The sequence below is a fragment of the Gymnodraco acuticeps genome, unplaced genomic scaffold (genome assembly GCF_902827175.1).
Source record: "Gymnodraco acuticeps unplaced genomic scaffold, fGymAcu1.1, whole genome shotgun sequence".
Lineage (NCBI taxonomy): Eukaryota > Metazoa > Chordata > Actinopteri > Perciformes > Bathydraconidae > Gymnodraco > Gymnodraco acuticeps.
Window position 1 is genome coordinate 355,710 of NW_022992244.1, and position 20,983 is coordinate 376,692.

At 40.6% G+C, this 20,983-nt stretch overlaps 1 protein-coding gene across 1 annotated transcript; it reads left to right on the forward strand.

Moving 5' to 3' along the window:
- Window positions 1-1,722: 1,722 nt before the first annotated feature.
- LOC117539965 (bile salt-activated lipase-like) lies at window positions 1,723-20,226 on the forward strand. The gene is made up of 12 exons (XM_034206341.1): window positions 1,723-1,796; window positions 14,499-14,611; window positions 15,190-15,337; window positions 15,471-15,590; window positions 15,673-15,870; window positions 15,995-16,125; window positions 16,454-16,561; window positions 17,839-17,953; window positions 18,120-18,306; window positions 18,388-18,591; window positions 18,898-19,107; window positions 19,203-20,226. The coding sequence occupies exons 2-12, from the start codon at window positions 14,549-14,551 to the stop codon at window positions 19,393-19,395; spliced, it is 1,677 nt and encodes a 558-aa protein (XP_034062232.1). The 5' UTR covers window positions 1,723-1,796; window positions 14,499-14,548; the 3' UTR covers window positions 19,396-20,226.
- Window positions 20,227-20,983: the final 757 nt, after the last annotated feature.

Consider the following 20,983-nt stretch of genomic DNA (forward strand, 5'->3'; position numbering starts at 1 on the left):
CTTAGCAGTGGAGGGAAGTGGGCCAATGAGATCCACACCAAGGACAGTCCATGCCTCGGGAACATGAATGGGATGCAGTACGGGTGCAACCGTTTTAATGACCTCGTGTTGCTGGCAGCGGGGACACTCATCAACCTTAGCAAATATCATACATTTTCAATCAGCAAAACAAAAAACTTTAGGTATAAAAATGATAGAACAGAGAAAACTTTCAGAGGAGACAGAATTAAACTGTTAAAGTTCTGAAATATGTTTTCTCTGCTCTGATGGAGCTCAAACTGTCTCACTCTGTTTCAATGTACACATACAACACATTTCTGTAGATCAATAATCAGTCAGTCAGTCAAAATCTCCCACCCATTTCTTCACGTCCTCCCGCATAGTGGACCAGTGGTACGTTGCCAAAACCTTCTCGGTGGTGCGCCTTCTCCCTGCATGACCTCCGGAACCCAGGTTATCATGGCACTCCTTCAGGACATTGATAATTTGGTCCTTGGTGCACACAACCATCCTCTCATTGTCCTTGTATGTGTAGTACAAATCTCCAGCTGGCACAACAGGAACAACAAAACAATCATTTAGACATGTGTAGAGATGACATTATGACTAAAAGCTGTTCAAGAAATCCAGTGGCAAATGTGGTTTAGACATAACAACTACAGTAATGTAAAGTGTGTATAAAAAGAAAAAGGAGAAACAAGCTGTGGAGTCCTTGCGATTTACTGAAAAATGTTGGAATTGCAATATGATAAACCATTAGAGGTATGATCACTTTTGCACCAAAAAACACCATTAGATAAATAGATAGATAGATATATACTTTATTGATCCCTATAAGTAAAGGGATGTGATGATGTCACATGTACAGGGGGTTTATACCTCATAATAAAAACGTATGTTCGTGACTTAACCATGGTCTTATTCTGTTACTTACCTTTGATCAGGTATTGTTTGGATGCCCTCCGAATTAACGCCTTCCTTTTATCATGCTTTTCAGCGGCGATGGTGAGATTGTGGTAACCACCATTGAGCACGTACTGCTTTATCTCAGCATAAAAGCTCTCCATTTCTGTCATGAAAGTTAAAATGGTCGCGGTAATTATGGGGAAGCGGAGGGATCTAGATCGTTCACACATAACAAGCTGTACCGAGTTCCTCCGGCTGCAGTTCCGCAGACGGCCGGTGTGTGGCAGCATAGCGCTGGGAGCAGAGGGAGGTGAGTATATGACGGATATGACGGATGACGGATGCGACGGAAATACACCCGAACATATCTGGTAGGCCGAACATATCTGGTACTGACACAGGGGTTGGCAAACCGCGGCCCTTTAAGCCCTCTGCTCTGGCTCCCTTGAGCTTAGACAAAAATAAGAAGGAAATAAAATAAAAGTATTTGTATGACTATTTATATTGTATTGCATGGTTGAAAATGTTTCGTATCTTGTATTTTGAGGTGATACTGTGACACATAAATAAAAAACAAAACGGTTTTAATTAGGTCAACTAAAATATGCGTCACATCCTGCTACGGTCCCGCGTGAGCGCCTTTTCTTGGAAGCGAATAACCTGACCCCCGGCTCGATGAGCGAACTATGGATAAATCAAAGAAAAGTACCGGAGGAACACAGGATTTAATTCTGTGTGGACAGAGTTATATGCTTTCACAGCAAACGATGCTGGTTTACCGGTATGTTTGATATGTAGAGAGAAGTTGTCAACGGTGGTGCAGCCTTTACGTATCGAGGAACAACAAGGGAGAGGAAGACAGCTGACGATCTTCAGTCATAATTCAATGGGCTATGTAATTTATTTCAGAACACTTATTGTTATATTCCATGGAATGCTCTTAACGTCCCGATAGCAATGAATATATTAAATGCTTTGACAATAAATACATACAAAAATTAATCTCTGGAAGCCGTAGTACTGTAAAAAGCACGACCAATCATCTGAGCCGGCCCGGCTAAAGTAACTGGATGGCCTACCTGCCTGTCAGCCTTCCATCTGTGCACAAACTTATCTCGTGCCCTCATTGGTCATGTGCGCGTTCGTGTGTGTTGGAGGAGGGGCTCTGTAAGAAAGTCTGAAGGAAGAGGCATATTTTTTCCGGTTGTGTACTTTCAAATTCTAGCTCACTCGAGCTGGTTTCTCCATTCTTACCAAGCGGCAAACTGTGGGGTAGAGCCGGGAAGCCAATACGGAAGTGCCACACACTGCAGTTCATATATTGGCCGATAGGCGATGGCTGCAGAAAGGAGCAATTTCCATAGACCCCCATGTTAAAATGCCCAACTTTACAGCAGAAAAAAACATGTTTCTACCCCTGGCTCCATACATTTTATTATCGATATAGTTAGATTCCACCTTCATGATTATGGATCTGTGAGTGAATTGTTTTCTAACGCGACCCTTTTATTTATATTAGGTCTTAAAGTGTGTGCATACATTAGGGCGTGGTCACATTGAGTGACGGCTCTGTCAAGTGCCTGCCGCTGTTAGCTTCTTGTCTCTCTGCTAGCTGCTCCGTGAAGCTACAGGGACTCTGCCTGCTCAGCTCATCCAGGAAACACAACTTGTAGCCGGCCGTGGTTGTTTGTTCTTCATGCTTATTTATCGGACTATTGTGACTCGCTCTGCGGTTAAAACAGACGGTGCATGAATGCGGTATTGGGGTAAGTGAAATTCGAGTACTTATTTATGTGTTAATGATTTTAATCAGCTACGTAATGAATGGTAAGGCTTGGGTTAGCATGTAAGCTAGTGTACATCGGTGCTAACGATTGTAATCGTAGCCTCCAAGTTAAAATCATAGACTGTATATATAAAGGTTACAACGAAATAGACAAGTGTTAAGTGGGATAATACTGTTGAACAAACGGCTTCTGTTTGAGGTTGATAAAATAAGGTCATCCTTTTAACTTAGAGATATTTTATTATATAGGTAGAACTGTATGCATCTAAGGTTAATTTAAATTGGCTATGCTCAAGTATGTAGACAAGCTAATGTCGAAGTAGTGTATGTGAAATCAACCTCACAATAAGATGTGTGTATATTACAATTATTAATGTCATATTTCAAGATGATTACTTAGATATTGGTTGGGCTGGAGTTCATTATTGAGCTTACACGTTAACGTCACAGTCATCTGAAGAACGAACCCAAACCTTGTTGTTTTTATTAATTGCATTACCAAATGGGTATCAAATAAACAGTAAGCATTGGTAACACAACTTCCAAAGTTACAGTAAAATAAAAAGGCCCCTGACTCGGACAATACACAATCCAACATGTTCAACAGAAGAGAATCAGTTATATTGTTTGTACACATGGTACTTTATATATATATAGATATATATATATATATATATGTTTGTTTAAGGTGTCCAGGTGATGCAGACAGGCTGGACCAGAGAGTGAGAGACAGAACTGGACTCCTCACAGCAGTGAACTTCAGCACAGGTACAAAGACTCTTTTTTCATACTGTACAAAGAATCAAGAAAGATATTGGTTTAAATGAATGAAGTATTGACTTGAATACACTGATATACATTCCATTAAACAATACTAAATACTAGATCACCTACACATCAGTTAAGTTGAGGGTTTTTTTCCATGCAAAAGGTTACATTTAGATGTTAACAAGCAATATGACTTTGTCAGCTTTCTAATGTAATGTATTGAAGGCAAAGATATTTAACACATAGTGAGAACTGCTACTATTTATCTCTCAATATTGTCTGTAAAAAACGTGGTAACAGTTATTCTTTCAGTGAGACAACAGAGCAAGCTTCTACAGTTGCACTACGTTTTGATAACAGTTCAATATTATTTTGATAACATATATTTCAATGTTGATGAATTTCATACTGTTCATTCATAATCTGATTGTCTTTGTAGCTCACTGTTGAAATAAAAAAAAAACATTACAATTACAAAATAATTATATCTACAGCCCCTAAACACACAAACACACCACTTTCATAAATAACACACTTGTTCTGCAATAATATGTTTTATGTTTCCTGTCATTTTTGTTAGGAAAGGACATGCCTGAAAGACACAACATTTTCTCCTTCTCTGAGGGTCAAGAAGAACATCCAAGAGGAACATTAAAAGCTGATGTTATGAGATTTTAAGACCAGTACAGGACATTCACTAAGAAACTACTTTTATTGTAAACACAGTCAGCTGATCGAATGCACCTATTTCCACATCTACACTCCATCAGCTAATTATTTCTATTTGCCTCACTTTATGAGCTTCACAACATGTACCTTGTTTTGCAACGTCACAAATAAATGGGGCCAATCTTCAGTCAGATGTGAATGTGTAATCTAACATTTTCAGTAAGAATAATGGACAAAAGGAGTGCAAATACAATTTATTGAAATGTGAACCAAAAGTTAATCAAATGTTTTAAATATAAAGCACATATGGACAGAAGGTGTAAACCTATTAAATGTATAAGTAAACACATTTAGTCAAATAAAGTGACAGACTAGGCCTGTGCAGTTGGTATCAGCTTTGCCCAGCATGGGCTCCTTCATCAGCCCTGGTCCTCCTCGCAGAGGAAAGACCCTCAGTCCTCTCCAAACCAACAGACAGGACGTCCATCACACGGAGGTTTCTCCCTGAAGTCTCTGCTGCTCTCTGGACACCAGACTGTCTCAATCCGTCCACACTGAATATGAGATTGGGAAAATAAAAATAATAAATGCTTTAGACCAGTGGTTCTCAAAGTGGGGTCCGCGGCACTCTGCCAGGGGGTCCGTGAAAAGTTTTCAGATTCATTAGTGTTTTGTTTTTTTTGTTTGTTTTTTGTGTGACGCAACACTTTTGGAGAGAGAGGACGCTGGCGTTGTCTGTTCGCCGCTTCTCTGTCCGAAAATGTATCTGCCGAATTTTGGACCAACGTTTCTACCTCAGTTTCCATACGTTCAGTGGCTTGCACACGCTGTTCTGGACACTTTTGTAACACCCGATCGCAACTTTTTACGGATGCTCCGCTTCCGACCTGTCCACCCTAACCTGCTAATGTTGCTCCTGCTTCAGGGCTAACGCTATCGCTAACGTTAGTGGCTCCATCTGACGACAAGCCCGATTCTCCGTCTCATTTTCCCGTTTTGAGTCCCGATCCTGCTTCACTGTATCACCTGCTTAGCTGCTGTTTGATTTTGTTCTGCCACAAAAGACACAACAACGGTCCTCTCCACCCAGCCAGTCTGACGGCGATTAGAAGCTAGCCTAGTTCTACCTGCTCAGGCTAGCCTGCTCTGGCCACCACCGGTGCTCCTCTGCGGCAAACGTCTTCAACTTCCACCATCTCTCCTCAGTGCTGTCCGTCCTTGAGTCACTTCCTGGACAGGCTGCCTGCTGTCCTGGTTCATCTGTACTCTTGGCTGATAGCGCATTCTCCCGGCCGATCCGCGACCACAGCTAACGCTGTGCTAACGTTAGCATCATACCATCGTGATGCTTCGTTACTCCGCCTCGCAACTTTTTAGGATCAACCACTTCCCTACACCCCCTCTATGTCTGTCAGTCATTGAATACCTCGGGCTGTTACGAGTTGGCAGACCCAGGTATGTCCACAGAGGTTCCAAACGTGGGTTTGTTTACACCGGCTCAGCTGACACTATCCCAACTGTGTGTTCCCGGCGCCCCGTCACCGCCCACTTACGTCATCACAACAAACCACACGTGTGCAGTGTTAACCTGAAGCCCTTGGCCTGTGTTGATGGCATCACTGTTTTACCAGCCATTGCAACATATAACAACTCCCACACATTCATGTTGTTAAATACCCGCTCCCTTAACAACAAAGCATCACTTATTAATGAAATCATCATTGATAGGAAATTGGATTTTCTCTGCCTCACTGAGACATGGCAAAACCAACAGGACTTCCTCACACTCAACCTAGCCACCCCCCCAGGTTATGCTTATCTCCAACAGCCCCGCTCCATTGGTCGTGGTGGTGGGCTGGCAGTCATCCACAGAGCAGATATCCCTGTCAAACAGCTGATTGTGACGAATAAAATCTCACTTGAGTGCATTGCCTTCTCAGTGGCTGCCCCCTCAAAGCAGCAGGTCGTCCTCATTTACCGCACCCCCAAACCTTCCACGTCATTCATGTCTGAGTTGTCTGAGCTTCTCACCTCGATCTGCTCCATGTCCCCATCCACACTACTGCTAGGTGATTTTAACATCCACGTGGACTCCAGAACCTGCACCTTTGCCGCTGAGTTTCTGTCACTATTGGAGTGCTTTAACATCACACAGCATGTCCAAGGTCCCACCCACACTAAGGGCCACACCTTGCGTGTCTTCACTTGCAGAGAGAAGCAATCGGCTTCATGGACTGCCTTGCATCACTCCAATAGTGTCCAGAGCTGGCTGCCATTACAAGAAGTGGTTTGGGATTGTAGCAATGCAGTTGCAGTTGTTTTGCAATTTACTTGATATATGTTGCAATGCAGGCATGTGTTCAATTGTTTATAGCCTGCATTTATTTTGTGATTTGACTTTGATAAATTACATTACATTACATTGCATTTAGCTGACGCTTTTATCCAAAGCGACTTACAATAAGTACATTCGACCAGGAAGACACAACCTTGAAGAAAACAGAATCATATAAGTACATCAGGTTTCATAGAGCCAAACAATTCAAGTGCTACTCAACTGGCTTTAGGTAAGCCAGTCCTTTATTAGTATAAAAGTGCTTCGTTAATCATCGTAAATCATTTAACTAAGAGTGAAACACTTGATGTGTTATCTTTACGTGTGTGTGTATGTTCTGAAATGCACTTCAAATGATCACTTTTCTCTTGATTTCCCTTTGATATTTTCTTTAGGTACAGTGTTACTTGCAGCTAATTGATTGATTGTTTTATGGGTATTCTGTGTTGAGATGGTGCAAATATTTTTAATACATATCTAATATATTTAATACATTTCTCTTGTGTTGTTCTTTCACATAACTAAGACTATAGAAGTGTAAAAAATAGGCTACGTCAGATTATTCCAAGGGACATACCTGTCAAGTCAATTTGTATTTATATAGCCCAAAATCACAAATCAGAATGAGGGGGTCCTTGGTGTATTCTCTATCTTGTAAGGGGTCCTTGGCTGAAAAACAATTGAGAACCTCTGCTTTAGACAATAAGAAATATAAAGTTGACTGTTGAGTTGCTCAGTTTTTTTAGATTGTCAATACTATTACTGTATAACTAATATCTCAGGTTAAGAGGCACATTCAAATAAAGATTGGTCTTTAAATACATTTTGTCTTTTGAATTGTTTGTCTAAAGTCAAGGATCTATAATTGGTACTTAGTTTTAATGATACAGTCTGGTTATTATGCTGTTTGGAGGAGGCCTCACAGGTAAGAGCGCTAACTAGCTACCATCACATGTACCTTAGCTTGACTTAAATGTATTAAACGTATAGTTAAGTGATATCAAAATATAAATAACTAATGTCATGCCAACATATTAATATTTGCTTGATTCCAGTGTTGAATTTAGCACAATTGCATACAAACGTTAAGGGGTTTTAAGATTCTGAAGTATTATGCTAAAAGCTCAATAACTTAGATTATTATATATAGTTTTGCTGAATAGTTTCATGTCCGCTTACCTTAGAAACGTAAAATGCGACGGCAGCGTGCAGATGGGGAGCATGTTAGCTTAGCTTGGTAGCTTCAGCTAGCTCTGGAACTTCCAGCTCGGTGGCAGCAGGTCCCGCCTCGGCTCCGCCTCTTTGCCCTTATTTAGAGAAGGCGGGAGTTGAACTCTGGCGTCACTATCGAGCCGTTAGTGGCCGACTCCGCCTACTAAGGGCTTCACGGCAACTCGGCAGAATCATATGGGTGACGTCACGGACCCTACGTCCATTTATATATACAGTCTATGATTCTTACCTACCCTACCTTTAACTCTTTTTAGGGTGCAGCTATATGTTTTATTTCTTTCAAAGTGGGCCCATTTTAATAATATTTGTTTCCCTTCAAATGTGCAGAGGACTCCCCAAGTGTTGTGTTTAATTTATTTTAAAGTAGGCCTGTGTATTATTTGTAATTCTCCTTATAAGAGTTATTTGTTTCTTATTAGAGGTTAACATTTTTATATCATGTAATAAATAGCCTAATAAATGCAAAAAAACTAGTTTTTGTCTGATATAACAATACAAAACTATGAAATATGTTTTGCGGCTCCAGACAAAAAAATGTTTTGGAAAAAGGAGCAAAATGGCTCTTTTGGTCAAAAAGGTTGCAGACCCCTGGTCTAGTGCAAGTGAAATGTTTGTGGCTACAGGAGTCAATACTCTACAAGCTGTTTTAAGAAATCTTATGTATACATTTATTTGCCGGCTTAATGACTGTGATAATGAAATCCTTTTGGCCTTATCGAACATAAGGTTTAGTACTACACGCTACCAATCGCAGCTGTGGAGACATTGGTATAGTTGTCTCTTTGTAGGACACTGATTTAAATTATTCTTAAACTATGAATTATTTGTATGCTGTGTATGTAATCTATTATATGTAATGTCTTGTCTTTTATCTATGTAATGTCTTGTCTTTTATCTGGACCCTGAGTCTGTAATAAAGTTTTCATTCATTCATTCTCTCTCTCTCTCTCGCCATAGTTTTTGAACGGGTGGCAAAATGGTCAGATATACAACCATGCCCGGCGCCGTGGGAGGGCCAGGGAGGGCCAGGCCCTCCCATTTGACATTCCTGCCCTCCCCCAATAAACACGTTTTTTATTATTTATAAAAATAAAAATAAATATATATTTTTTTTTTTAAATTATAAATAAACTGTGAACTTTTATGCTACGATGTATGTGATGTCAGAAAAAAAAAAAAATCGCAGGCTACGTCAAATAAATGCATGTGTCTGTTGTGATTTGTGATTCGTCCACATTTAGACCAATCACAGCGTCACACTCTGCCGCCTATTCTGGATTTGTTTATTGTGCATTCTGTAGACTCCAATTTATGTTTGAATTTCAAAATGGACATCAGAAATTGGCTTAAAAGGTCTAAGGATTTATTAAAACGAAATAGCGATGAAAGAACTGCAGCCGATGGTGCTGCTGGCGACCCTGCACCTGCCGTTGCAGCAGCACGCCTTAATGTCACAAGCTTGACCTCGGCAAACCCCGGGGCTGAGTTAGCGATGATCTTGGGGTTAATAAACCCAAGCAGGTGAAGCTGGATCGTTATCCAGGGAGATTGTTTTCAGAAAAGAAGCGAACTTTTGGTTTCGCTGCATGGTACACAACAGACCATGGCTTGAATATTCGTTAGAAGCAGACGCAGCCTTTTGTTTCCCCTGTAGACAGTTTAAAGTAAACACGTCTTCATCTGATGCAGCTTTTACTGTCAAAGGTTTTTGCGACTGGAAACACGCATTACAGACTGATAAAGGACTGCTAAGACATGTAGCATCAAAAGAACACATTTCATGTGAGAGCTCGTGGAGAGAGAGAGAGAGATACGCGAGGAAACAAATAAGGAAATTAGTACTTTGGTGCAGATCAGCTGGCACGGAGCCGTTATTACGTGTCAGCTGTCGTTGATATTATAGCTTTTTTAGCTGTCAACCAACTCCCTCTCAGAGGTGACTCGATTCACTCCACAGCATGTCCGAGTGCAGTGCATCGGAACATAAACCATGCCCAAGGCGGGCTAAACAGTTCATCGTCTCCGTCTCTACTATTTCTCTCCGAGTGCAGCGATGAGGAAGCTGCCATCCGTAACCAGTGTGCCTTGCTCGTGATTTACCAGTGTCTGTGCTGCCACGCACACAATGTTTCAAAAGTGGTTTCTATGTTGCCCTTTATTTGTGTATGTACTTGCGATAAGTGTGCGTCTTTGCGCAATGCTGTTGGCCTTGCTGTTTGATATATATTGTGCCGCAGGCCCGCAGCACGTGACGGTTTTGTGTGCCCTCCCATGAAAATCATATGCCCTCCCTTTAGATTTGTTCTGGCGCCGGGTCTGTATACAACTCAATGCATTCTTATGGGACGCAGTGCTGCAGTTGGTTGTCTTTGATCTCTGGACACACACACAGGTGTTATGAGTAGGTGCTCAGGAATAGAAACAAACACTGACAGACTGGACTTTAACAGACTGTCTCAGCCTATTCTTTTCTGTCTGATGGAGACTTCATACTGACTTGAACAGGTTCCACATATTTTATACATTATTGGTGACGTATGGTTTTAGTCGAAAAGTTTGCAGTCAAAATATTCTTCTGCTTTCCCAAGCCTTTTTACTTTCTTTTCTCATCTTAATACAAATTCATTCACTACTACTTACATCTGATATTTAACTCCTTCAGCCTATTTTCAGCTGCAGAAACTATTCAACTATTACATTATTCAGCTATTTCAGGACATCAAGGCTATACGTGTTGTTATTTATACCTTTTTAAAAACATTTTCTTTTAAATATTAAGCTTTTTCTGCATTTGTTTAGCTAAAAGCAGCTACCATTCAGCTAATAACATATCCAGCTTTTTCTGCATTTTCAGCTAAATTCAGCCATAAATGTTCACAGTTTACAGCATTCACACGCATCTTCTGCAGGAAATGCATTTTCTAGTTATGCTATACTCTGCTATGACAAGTGCAACTACGGAAGTGGATTGGAGTCTTTCAGAGCCTGTCACAGTTCCAGATCATACCAGTATAAAGCTATAACATGCTCATGTCTTTATTATATTTGTGTTGCAAAGGTCATGCCACAGTCTGACAAGCCTAACTTGTTTAAGAATTCAAAATGCAGCCCCCACTTCAATCAATAAACCATTCCAAATATATATCATGTGCAGTGCTCATTAGTAGCCGTCATCCCATGCAGTTTAAACAAACTGGGACCACAGCAAGGCAGCGTTACACTGGTGAGTACATGTGAAAGGATTTCAGGAGCCTTTTGCTTAATTTAAATTATTTTAGTGGTTTGAGTAAGAGTACTTTTTAGAAATTCTAACAATGTATTTTTGAAAATGTATGAAACTAAAAAAAGTCTCCATACCTGTTAAATAACAAACTAACTTTCTACGAATAAATTCAAGATGTTTTTTAAGATAGACTATATACAGTGGGGCAAAAAGGTATTTAGTCAGCCACCAATTGTGCATGTTCTCCCACTTAAAAATATGAGAGGCCTGTAATTTTCATCCTAGGTATACCTCAACTATGAGAGACAAAATGAGAAAAAAAAATCCAGAAAATCACATTGTCTGATTTTTAAAGAATTTATTTGCAAATTATGGCGGAAAATAAGTATTTGGTCAATAACAAAAGTTCATCTCAATACTTTGTTATATACCCTTTGTTGGCAATGACAGAGGTCAAACGTTTTCTGTAAGTCTTCACAAGGTTTTCACACACTGTTGCTGGTATTTTGGCCCATTCCTCCATGCAGATCTCCTCTAGAGCAGTGATGTTTTGGGGCTGTCGCTGGGCAACACAGACTTTCAACTCCCTCCAAAGATTTTCTATGGGGTTGAGATCTGGAGACTGGCTAGGCCACTCCAGGACCTTGAAATGCTTCTTACGAAGCCACTCCTTCGTTGCCCGGGCGGTGTGTTTGGGATCATTGTCATGCTGAAAGACCCAGCCACGTTTCATCTTCAATGCCCTTGCTGATGGAAGGAGGTTGTCACTCAAAATATCACGATACATGGCCCCATTCATTCTTTCCTTTACACGGATCAGTCGTCCTGGTCCCTTTGCAGAAAAACAGCCCCAAAGCATGATGTTTCCACCCCCATGTTTCACAGTAGGTATGGTGTTCTTTGGATGCAACTCAGCATTCTTTCTCCTCCAAACACGTCTAGTTTTTACCAAAAAGTTCTATTTTGGTTTCATCTGACCATATGACATTCTCCCAATCCTCTTCTGGATCATCTAAATGCTCTCTAGCAAACTTCAGACTGGCCTGGACATGTACTGGCTTAAGCAGGGGGACACATCTGGCACTGCAGGATTTGAGTCCCTGGCGGCGTAGTGTGTTACTGATGGTAGCCTTTGTTACTTTGGTCCCAGCTCTCTGCAGGTCATTGACTAGGTCCCCCTGTGTGGTTCTGGGATTTTTGCTCACTGTTCTTGTGATCATTTTGACCCCACGGGGTGAGATCTTCCTTGGAGCCCCAGATCGAGGGAGATTATCAGTGGTCTTGTATGTCTTCCATTTTCTAATAATTGCTCCCACAGTTGATTTCTTCACACCAAGCTGCTTACCTATTGCAGATTCAGTCTTCCCAGCCTGGTGCAGGTCAACAATTTTGTTTCTGGTGTCCTTTGACAGCTCTTTGGTCTTGGCCATAGTGGAGTTTGGAGTGTGACTGTTTGAGGTTGTGGACAGGTGTCTTTTATACTGATAACGAGTTCAAACAGGTGCCATTAATACAGTTAACAAGTGGAGGACAGAGGAGGCTCTTAAAGAAGAAGTTACAGGTCTGTGAGAGCCAGAAATATTGTTTGTTTGTAGGTGACCAAATTTAAATACTTATTTTACCGAATAATTTACCAATTAATTCATTAAAAATTCTACAATGTGATTTCCTGGATTCTTTCCCCCCATTCTGTCTCTCATAGTTGAAGTGTACCTAGGATGAAATTACAGGCCTCTCTCATCTTTTTAAGTGGGAGAACTTGCACAATTGGTGGCTGACTAAATACTTTTTTGCCCCACTGTACATGTTCTGAAGCCACTGTGGCCTGAGGATGCTTCCGACACAACATTCAATAGCTTTAGCCAACGAGCTGCTGGGACACGTGAGGCTGCAGCATCTCTGTGCCCTGATGTGAGCTACATAATCTGTCTTTTGGAGTATGTGGTGTTCTCAGGCTCTGTGCCTGTTAGCATGTTAGCCTAGCTCCTGCTGGGTGACAGACCCTGCAGTTTGTGATGGACTCTTACCGCTGATGCACTGGCAGAAAGAACATAATTGCGAGGCCTGGTCTCCTGAAAAGCAGGTGCAGCCTACAAACAAGAGCAGGGAGGAGGAGACACATGTTGGCACAGTCATGCATTACAATCATAAAGCAGAACAACAAAAACAGTTAGCCAAAAGCAAAGCAGCATGAGCAGAACACTGAGTACACGCTGGTGTCTCATAGCAACGCGGTGCAAATTATTTATGACTGGATCATTTATGAATTGCTGTTAAAGCATAAACAGTTAGAATGCTTTAGTAAGTTTTGCTTTAACTTTAATAAAATGATCCTGTGAGGATAATAAGTTCATTTGAAGCAGACTCAGTGTCAGGCAGGGTTGGGGAAAAATAGGACCCAAATGCAGTAAAAGGACTAAAAGGTCCGGTAACAAAAAGCGAGCTTTATTTCCCAAAGCTGAATGACAAAAGAAAACAAGGAACAACTTAACATACCAAAACCGGGGGAGTACGAGGAAGGATCAGGACAAAAAACCTCAGGAACAAACATGGAGCGTGACAGGTAGCATGGACAAGAGCAAAGAGACATAGACGAGAAACGACGACGAACAGACATGGAGCACAGGGGAAGACAAGACAATGCGAACAAAGCACTGAAATCTCCCTTTTTTGTTTTTTCACAAATAGAATTAAGGTTTCACAAATCTCAAAATGTGTTATAAAGAATGTTGAGCCTCTCTGGGATAATCCAGTCCAGATTTGATGAGTCTAGGTCTAGTGGTTTTAGATCAGGACCTTGTCTAATGTGGTCTAGATGTAAAAAAAGCAGCAAAATCTTCCTTTGTTGTATTTTCACAAGTAGAATAAAGGTTTCACAAATCTGAAACTGTGTTATAAAGAATCTTTAGACTCTCTGGGATAATCCAGTCCAAATAAATCGGCTATGCAGCGATTTAAGAGGTACAATCACGGAGGATTGTTCGCTCAGCGCTGTAAATCAAATGTCCCTTAACTTTCCCCTTAACTGCCGAATCGGAAGCCAACTTCAGCGTCGTCATTAGCATAGCTGCCTACAGTTAATGTGTCTTCATTCTTCATTAGGCTTAAACATAATATAAAATCTCTTATCTTGCATTTTGTGTTACACCGACAATATCAGTTGGCAAATAAGGGTTGTATGCAACTGTCTCTGAATCTCTACAATGAGTAGAATATTAAAGTTCAAAAACATTTTCCACTTACATCTGCGCCTCAGATGTGTGGGGTTATTTTTGTGGTTATATCTAATCTCAAACCATGTGATATTTGCTTGTGTGAGAATCAGTCCACCTGTTGTCAACAGAAGCAGTTTCCTACTTCAGTGTTGATGTGACATTTGGGTTTATTATCTTTGTATGTTTTGCTGATTACTTTATCATCATAGTGGAAAGATGGTGGAACAAAGTGGGGACTAGCAAATTATTTTCTACAGCTCAAAAATATGCCAAATATTCAGACTCTGAAATCTGTCCTATATCAGTAAGTGTTGAAAAGCTTATATAACAAAAGTAAACAGCTATATTTATCATTCTCTTGCAGGGAGGGTCTCGTGTATATAAGCGCACGGTGAGGCATTTGCTGGTCAGCCATGGAGAAACTGAAGATGCTGCTTGCTGTTGTCTTATTTCTGGGGACGGCCTCAGCTGCCTCTGTAAGTCTATTTCAATTTTAATTACAATCATCCTTGATTTGCATAGTGTCATTAATCTACTCTGTGATATAAAAGATAAATCACTAATTTTGCGTGGAAACATTTACATTTCTGTTAATAGAATGTGCTAATTGTTCAAATGCTATCCGCCTTCACTTTTAATGAGTTCACCAAATCTTCTATCAACTTTATATAATTGCATAAATTCAGCATATTCACATCTGCTTCAATTAAAAAAAATGTCAGATGAATGCAATTTCTCAAAATAACATATCTTGTCCATCTACAAAATATAAAGAGTTTTTTTTCTTGACCTTTTGTCGAGGGGAAAGAAGGTTAAGGGATAGGAACAAATGTTTTCAAATATGTCTAACCATTTTACAAAATGTTACAATTTCAGTATTATTGACTAGTCATTTATTGTTTCTTTGTAGTCATTTTGTGTCTGTTAGTGGCCATTTTGTCTCTTTTGTGGTTATTTTGTGTCTCTTCCATAGTCATTTTGTGTCTCTTTGTGGCCTGTTCAGTAATCCATCCATGTCATTGAAGGTGAATGCTCTTGTATTTCGTGTCTCTAGCTTGGCGTGGTACAAACGGAAGGTGGCAGTGTTCAAGGAAGAAATATCCCCCTTGGTTTTTTCCGCTCTGTGGAAGTTTTCAAAGGAATTCCCTTCGCTGCCAAGCCTGGAACATTTGAGAAACCCCAACCTCACCCTGGCTGGGATGGTGTGTTCAAACCCCATCTGACCAAACTTTTTTTAATTATTATCTGTGAATAGCATAAACAGAGGCTAAGAAATCTCACTTAAATTCTCCTTTAATACTGTAAAAAAATAACTAATATTGTTTCCATCCACAGGCGTCCTTAAGGCAACTAAGTTTGCCCAGAGATGTCTCCAGATCAGCCTGCTCCAGACTTCAAGTTTTGGTTCTGAAGACTGCCTTTACCTCAACATCTGGGTTCCTCATGGCCGACAAGGTAGCTTTTTTATTCTTTGATTTCTGGAATAATTGATACAGTTGTGCTTGTAAAATGAAATAGCTTCTTCTTTCTTCCAAAGTGTCATCAGATCTCCCCGTCATGATTTGGATCTATGGAGGAGGCTTCTTGGGTGGTGGTTCAATGGGGGCAAACTTTCTCAACAACTATCTGTATAGCGGTCAGGAAATTGCAGACAAAGGCGGTGTCATCGTGGTGTCCATGGGATACCGTGTGGGAACCCTGGGCTTCCTCAGTACTGGAGACTCTCGCTTACCTGGTGGGATAAGTTCTTTATATTCAGTAACTGATGTAAAGTAGCTGGGTATCCTGGATGCCTGTCTGTCAGCAGACCTGTTGGCTTTATTATAATGATTTTGACTCAAAGGTTGTCATCACTACAGGAAATTACGGTCTGTGGGACCAGCATGCTGCCATCGCATGGGTGAGCAGGAACATCCGCTCTTTTGGAGGAGACCCTGGTAGCATCACCATCTTTGGAGAGTCAGCAGGTGGAGCTAGTGTCAGCTTCCAGGTGAGATGCTTAATAGGAAGAATAAAAGGGCTTGCCATGTTTCAGAATCAGAATCAGAATCACTTACAATTCAAGAGAAAGTTCACCAAAAATAAATAAATAAATGGAAATATTGGCCTCAGAGATGTCTGCCTTCTCTACAGTGTAATGGAAGTAGATGGTACTCAGTACTTTTCAACACTCCCACTACTTGTACTATGTCACAAGTGTCAAGCACGACCTAAAAGTATTTTTTTCATCAATTCTCTATTACTGAATCCAGGCAAATTGGCCAGCAAACATAACTACAAGTAATCATTTTATATTCTATGTTTGTATTCCTTCACAGACGCTCTCCCCCCACAACAAAGGGCTGTTCAAGAGAGCCATCTCCCAGAGCGGTGTTGCCTTCTGCCCCTGGGCTATGAACAGGAACCCACTCAAGACAGCAGAGGAGGTGTGTTTTTATTTTATGTCAGACCATGAAAAAGTCAAAAAAATTATATTAATTTATATTCATTAAGGGATTTAAATACAACTGAATGTCCCCTCTTGGGATCAATATAATCTTATCTCATCTTGCATGTTTTTCCTTGGAAGATCATAGAGATACAGACAAATAAAATAATATTTTACTTCGAAAACTATACATTTAATAACCCAAATGTTGCTTTTCACCCCACGTGGAAGTTCCTGTGATCTTCTCTTTGTATTGATTGAGTCTTAAAAATCCACATTAAATATACATTCTATGTTTTAAACATCTCGCTTTTTGCCTTTAAAATGTTAAAATGTTTCTGTATATGTTACTTGTCAACAATAGAAGTATAACATTAGCCAATTAAAATTAAGATTGACCTTTTGGACATCCAGTTGTTGATGGGTTTTATAGCAATTTTTGAATCTACATTGGTGGTTTACTTCAATTTTATTTGATTTCACCATCTTCATATTACAGTTATTGATATAGCCACACATACATGTTACATCTGAGCTGTGCATTCTAAAGGCGCATTTCCATTGCAGGGCCTCGCTCGGCTTAGGCAAGGCAAGGCTCCTCATATCTGTTCAGAAACTAAGACAAAAGTTAAACAAGTACAAACCACAGACTGTCTGTGTCATGGCGAATACAGTCGCTGGTTTATTTATGTCTGTATAGGCCGTTGTTCTGAGTGTGGACGGTCGGAGCATATACTGCGTTAGCTTAGCCGATCTCTATTTAGAAAACACGCCTTTTTAAAAGGTTTTTCGCCTGCCGTCTGTCTGTAGACTTGTCAAAGCATTAATTCATGGTTTTTACTAACCGGTATCAGTATGTTGTTAATTCGGCATCATTTTGAAACGTGTATTACAATTAAATCACGGTCAAATATGTTCATCTTGTTGTAGTTGTAGCCCCCTTGCCAGCGATTCTCTCTCTCTAGTTTAGCATACCCAGCCCGACTCAGCCTGGTTGTTGGCCCGGAAAGAACCTCGATTTTATGGGGCCAGAAAAACTGTGAAATAGTACCCGCTTGCCGGTACTACGCCAAGTGGAAACGCAACCAAAAACGGGCCGGGCACGGCACGCTTAAACCGCGCTACTCGCTGTAGTGGAAATTCGCCATAAGACACCTGGTAAGCCAGTGATTTTGGAAACACTATTACTTTTGTCCACTGGAGGCACCACACTCATCACAAAATAAATTGTCCTTGCGGTTGCTTCAACTCCCCTCTTTACAACCATGTGCACAGGTTGCTGAGAAGGTCGGCTGCCCCATGGATGACTCGCTGGTGGCCTGTCTCAAATATGTTGATGCTGCAACTCTCGTCATGGCTGCCCCCCGCCTCAAACTGAGCTCTCCCGACTGTACGCATTATCTTCTGTCCGACGTACTGCTTCATCTAGAATATAACAAGCAATGGAAATTCACAACTTATGATGTGCAATGTATCTTAGCACACAGTTCTGTTGTAGTTTGCTGTAATTTGCCTCTTATGTCTTTGATCAGAATGTTTTTATCACTTTCTCTCAGCTCCCGGTGTGCTAAACATGGTTCTGGCTCCTGTTGTTGATGGAGACTTCCTCCCCGATCAGCCTGAAAAATTGTTCCACAACACTGCTGACATCGATTACCTCTCAGGGGTTAACAACATGGATGGACACCTGTTCACCTCCATGGACATTTCCTCCATTGGGGACAAGAATCAAGAGACTTCTGTGTAAGGCTAATGATTTGGTTTTCTGTTTTGTCGGCCCTCAGTTATTTTACGAACAGAGCTCTCTGCCTTTTTTCCCTGCAGAGAAGATGTGAAGAAGCTCCTTGGTGCTTATACAAAAGAGACAGGGCAAGCTGGTTTTGAGGTTGCCTTTACTGAATATTCATCCAACTGGGGATCAACACCCACCCAGACCACCATTAAGAAAGCTGGTGTAGACATTGGGACTGACTTCCTCTTCCTGGTTCCTGCACAGACTGCCATCTACCTGCATGCAGCTAACGCCAGGTAAGGCCAACTGCTTCATCCCCTAACCCATCTTAATTTTTTTTTCTAATAGTACTTTAGATCTTCATTGGACAACTTCCACTATACCCAAACACCATTTCTTGAAGCGCAAGATTGCTGCTTTTATTCAGATCTTGCTGTTCTCCTTAACTGTTTGTTCTCATACCTATGAGTTGACACACTATCATTTGTAAGCATTCGGTTATGTCTTTGGAAGTTGAGAGCAAATTTTGCAAATGGCATTGTCATATTTTTTGGACAACAGTAATGTCTGACAGATACAACACACTCTGATGTCATTTTCAGGTCTAGCCGTACCTTCTCCTACCTGCTGTCCGAGCCCAGTTTATTGGCCGGACCGGGCAAACCCTACAATGACTGGGTGGGGGCCGACCATATGGATGACCTGCAGTACGTGTTTGGAAAACCCTTCACCACACCGAAGGCTTATGGGGACCGGCAGAGAGACCTGTCTGGCTACATTATCGCCTACTGGACTAACTTCGCCAGAACTGGGTAAATGCACATGCAACACAAATGTCAACAGCTTGAGGATTATCTTGCTACGAAATCTATCACGTGTGTTGCTTTTGCTTCTTTTTTTTAAACAGAAACCCTAACAAAGGGAACATGCAGGTTCCTGTGAACTGGCCTGAGTTCACCAGCACTGGACACCAGTTCCTGGACATCCATGCTAAGATGAATGAGAGCTCTGTTGGACAGGAAATGAGGCTACGTTTTGTTCACCTTTGGACCAGCACCCTTCAAAACCTCCAATCACGTGGTGTCACAGATGCTCAGTGATGAATTTGCATTCACTGCATTTCAAATGTACCAATTATACAATACATATAATGAGTGATAAATAAACTAGTCAGGAGCTTATTAAACGTTTCAACTTGACTGCCTTTTAAACATACTTTACCATAATTTACCATTTACCATCAGCCATCAATTTGTCATCCTATAAATACTGCCTAAATAAGGTATGTAGTTCAATGCGATTAAAAAGTCACTTTAGTCTATACTGTACATTGTCAATCACAGACAAGGAACACAACAAAACCATGAGAGCAGCGAAGGGCTTAAGATGCTGATTAAAAACAGGTGAGTAGATGGTAAAAAAAGGAGGAAAACACAGCAAACTCCAAAAACTCTACAACCTAGTCCACTTGATTTTTCACAAGATGTTTGAGCAGACAGTGTGCCACATGAGAGTGATTACAAGGCCTTCCCCAAATCTGACAGGGAGATTAATATCATATTTTGTTTAAATTGTACCCTTTAGTGATTGTTCCTCAGTCTTCTGTAACATTGAACACTTAAAGCAAGAGGTAAAAATTGGAGCAGCTAGGTCCAATAAAACATTGATGACAAACTAGAGATCTATTTATGAACTCTACAAGATGATTATATCGTTTAAAAACAGTATATGAATGTGCCTTAGAAATCACAATAATATCCTGTTGTTTTTCTCCTTAGCTGTGCTCACTCCCATGTGGGGCAGATGCTCTTCCCCGCAGGAAGATGATGAATTGGAAATGGGGGACCCTGATGTAAACAAGACGAAAGTCTTTCTCTGGTCTGCATCCCCTTAACAATTGTATGTTTTGAGCTGTACTGTACCCAATATACAAGCTGTTAATAAACTTTTCAATCAATCAATCAAGATATCTGTACAACACCTGCAGCAGTTAACCACTGATGACCTTCAGTAGCATTTAGAAAGCCTTTTAAATCATTGCAGGATTTAGTACTGTCCCAACAACTGCAGAACCCAGTAGAATTCTGCAAACCACACCAATCAACATCACCTAATCAGTAAATCAGACCCTTTTAAACCCTAGCTAAACAGATAATATGAAGCCTCGTTTTATAAGGCATTTTTCTTGGTTATGTCCAATGCATATCAACCCGCACATAGGCTTGTGCAAAGACTACAAAGCTCCAATAACTCTCACTAAATACGTGCAAGAAGCCACTTTGAGTGCAGTTAAGAGCATTACCGATTACAGCCTACAAGAGGGCGCATGCAGCTCAAGAGTCAGGCTTTGTCACATTACAGGTTAATTATACAGGCTGACCAAAATGGCTAAGAACACATTCAACTTATGAAATATATAAATAATAAAAAGCACGTGAATTAAAAATGATAAAGCATACAACTTATGCTTAGTAATACCAATTAACATGATTATAAGCATACTACAACATTGCCCTATACACCTTATTTCATACACTTGAATGACAATGACATTACACTCGAAAGTATGTGAACACCCATGGTTGTTTTTTTATGGTTTGACATCTCAAGAATACAGGATTGTCTTCCTGTCTTATAATGTAAATATCCAGATAGAACAAATAGTGTTGAGGTGACATTAACTTTTTA

What these genes read in the sequence shown, in the direction of transcription:
- LOC117539965 (XM_034206341.1), top strand. Translation starts at nt 14,549, where the DNA reads ATGGAGAAACTGAAGATGCTGCTTGCTGTTGTCTTATTTCTGGGGACG. An exon ending in CAAACTGAGCTCTCCCGACT is followed by an intron (nt 17,954 to 18,119) that starts GTACGCATTATC and finishes ACTTTCTCTCAG; the next exon opens with CTCCCGGTGTGCTAAACATG. An exon ending in CTGCATGCAGCTAACGCCAG is followed by an intron (nt 18,592 to 18,897) that starts GTAAGGCCAACT and finishes TGTCATTTTCAG; the next exon opens with GTCTAGCCGTACCTTCTCCT.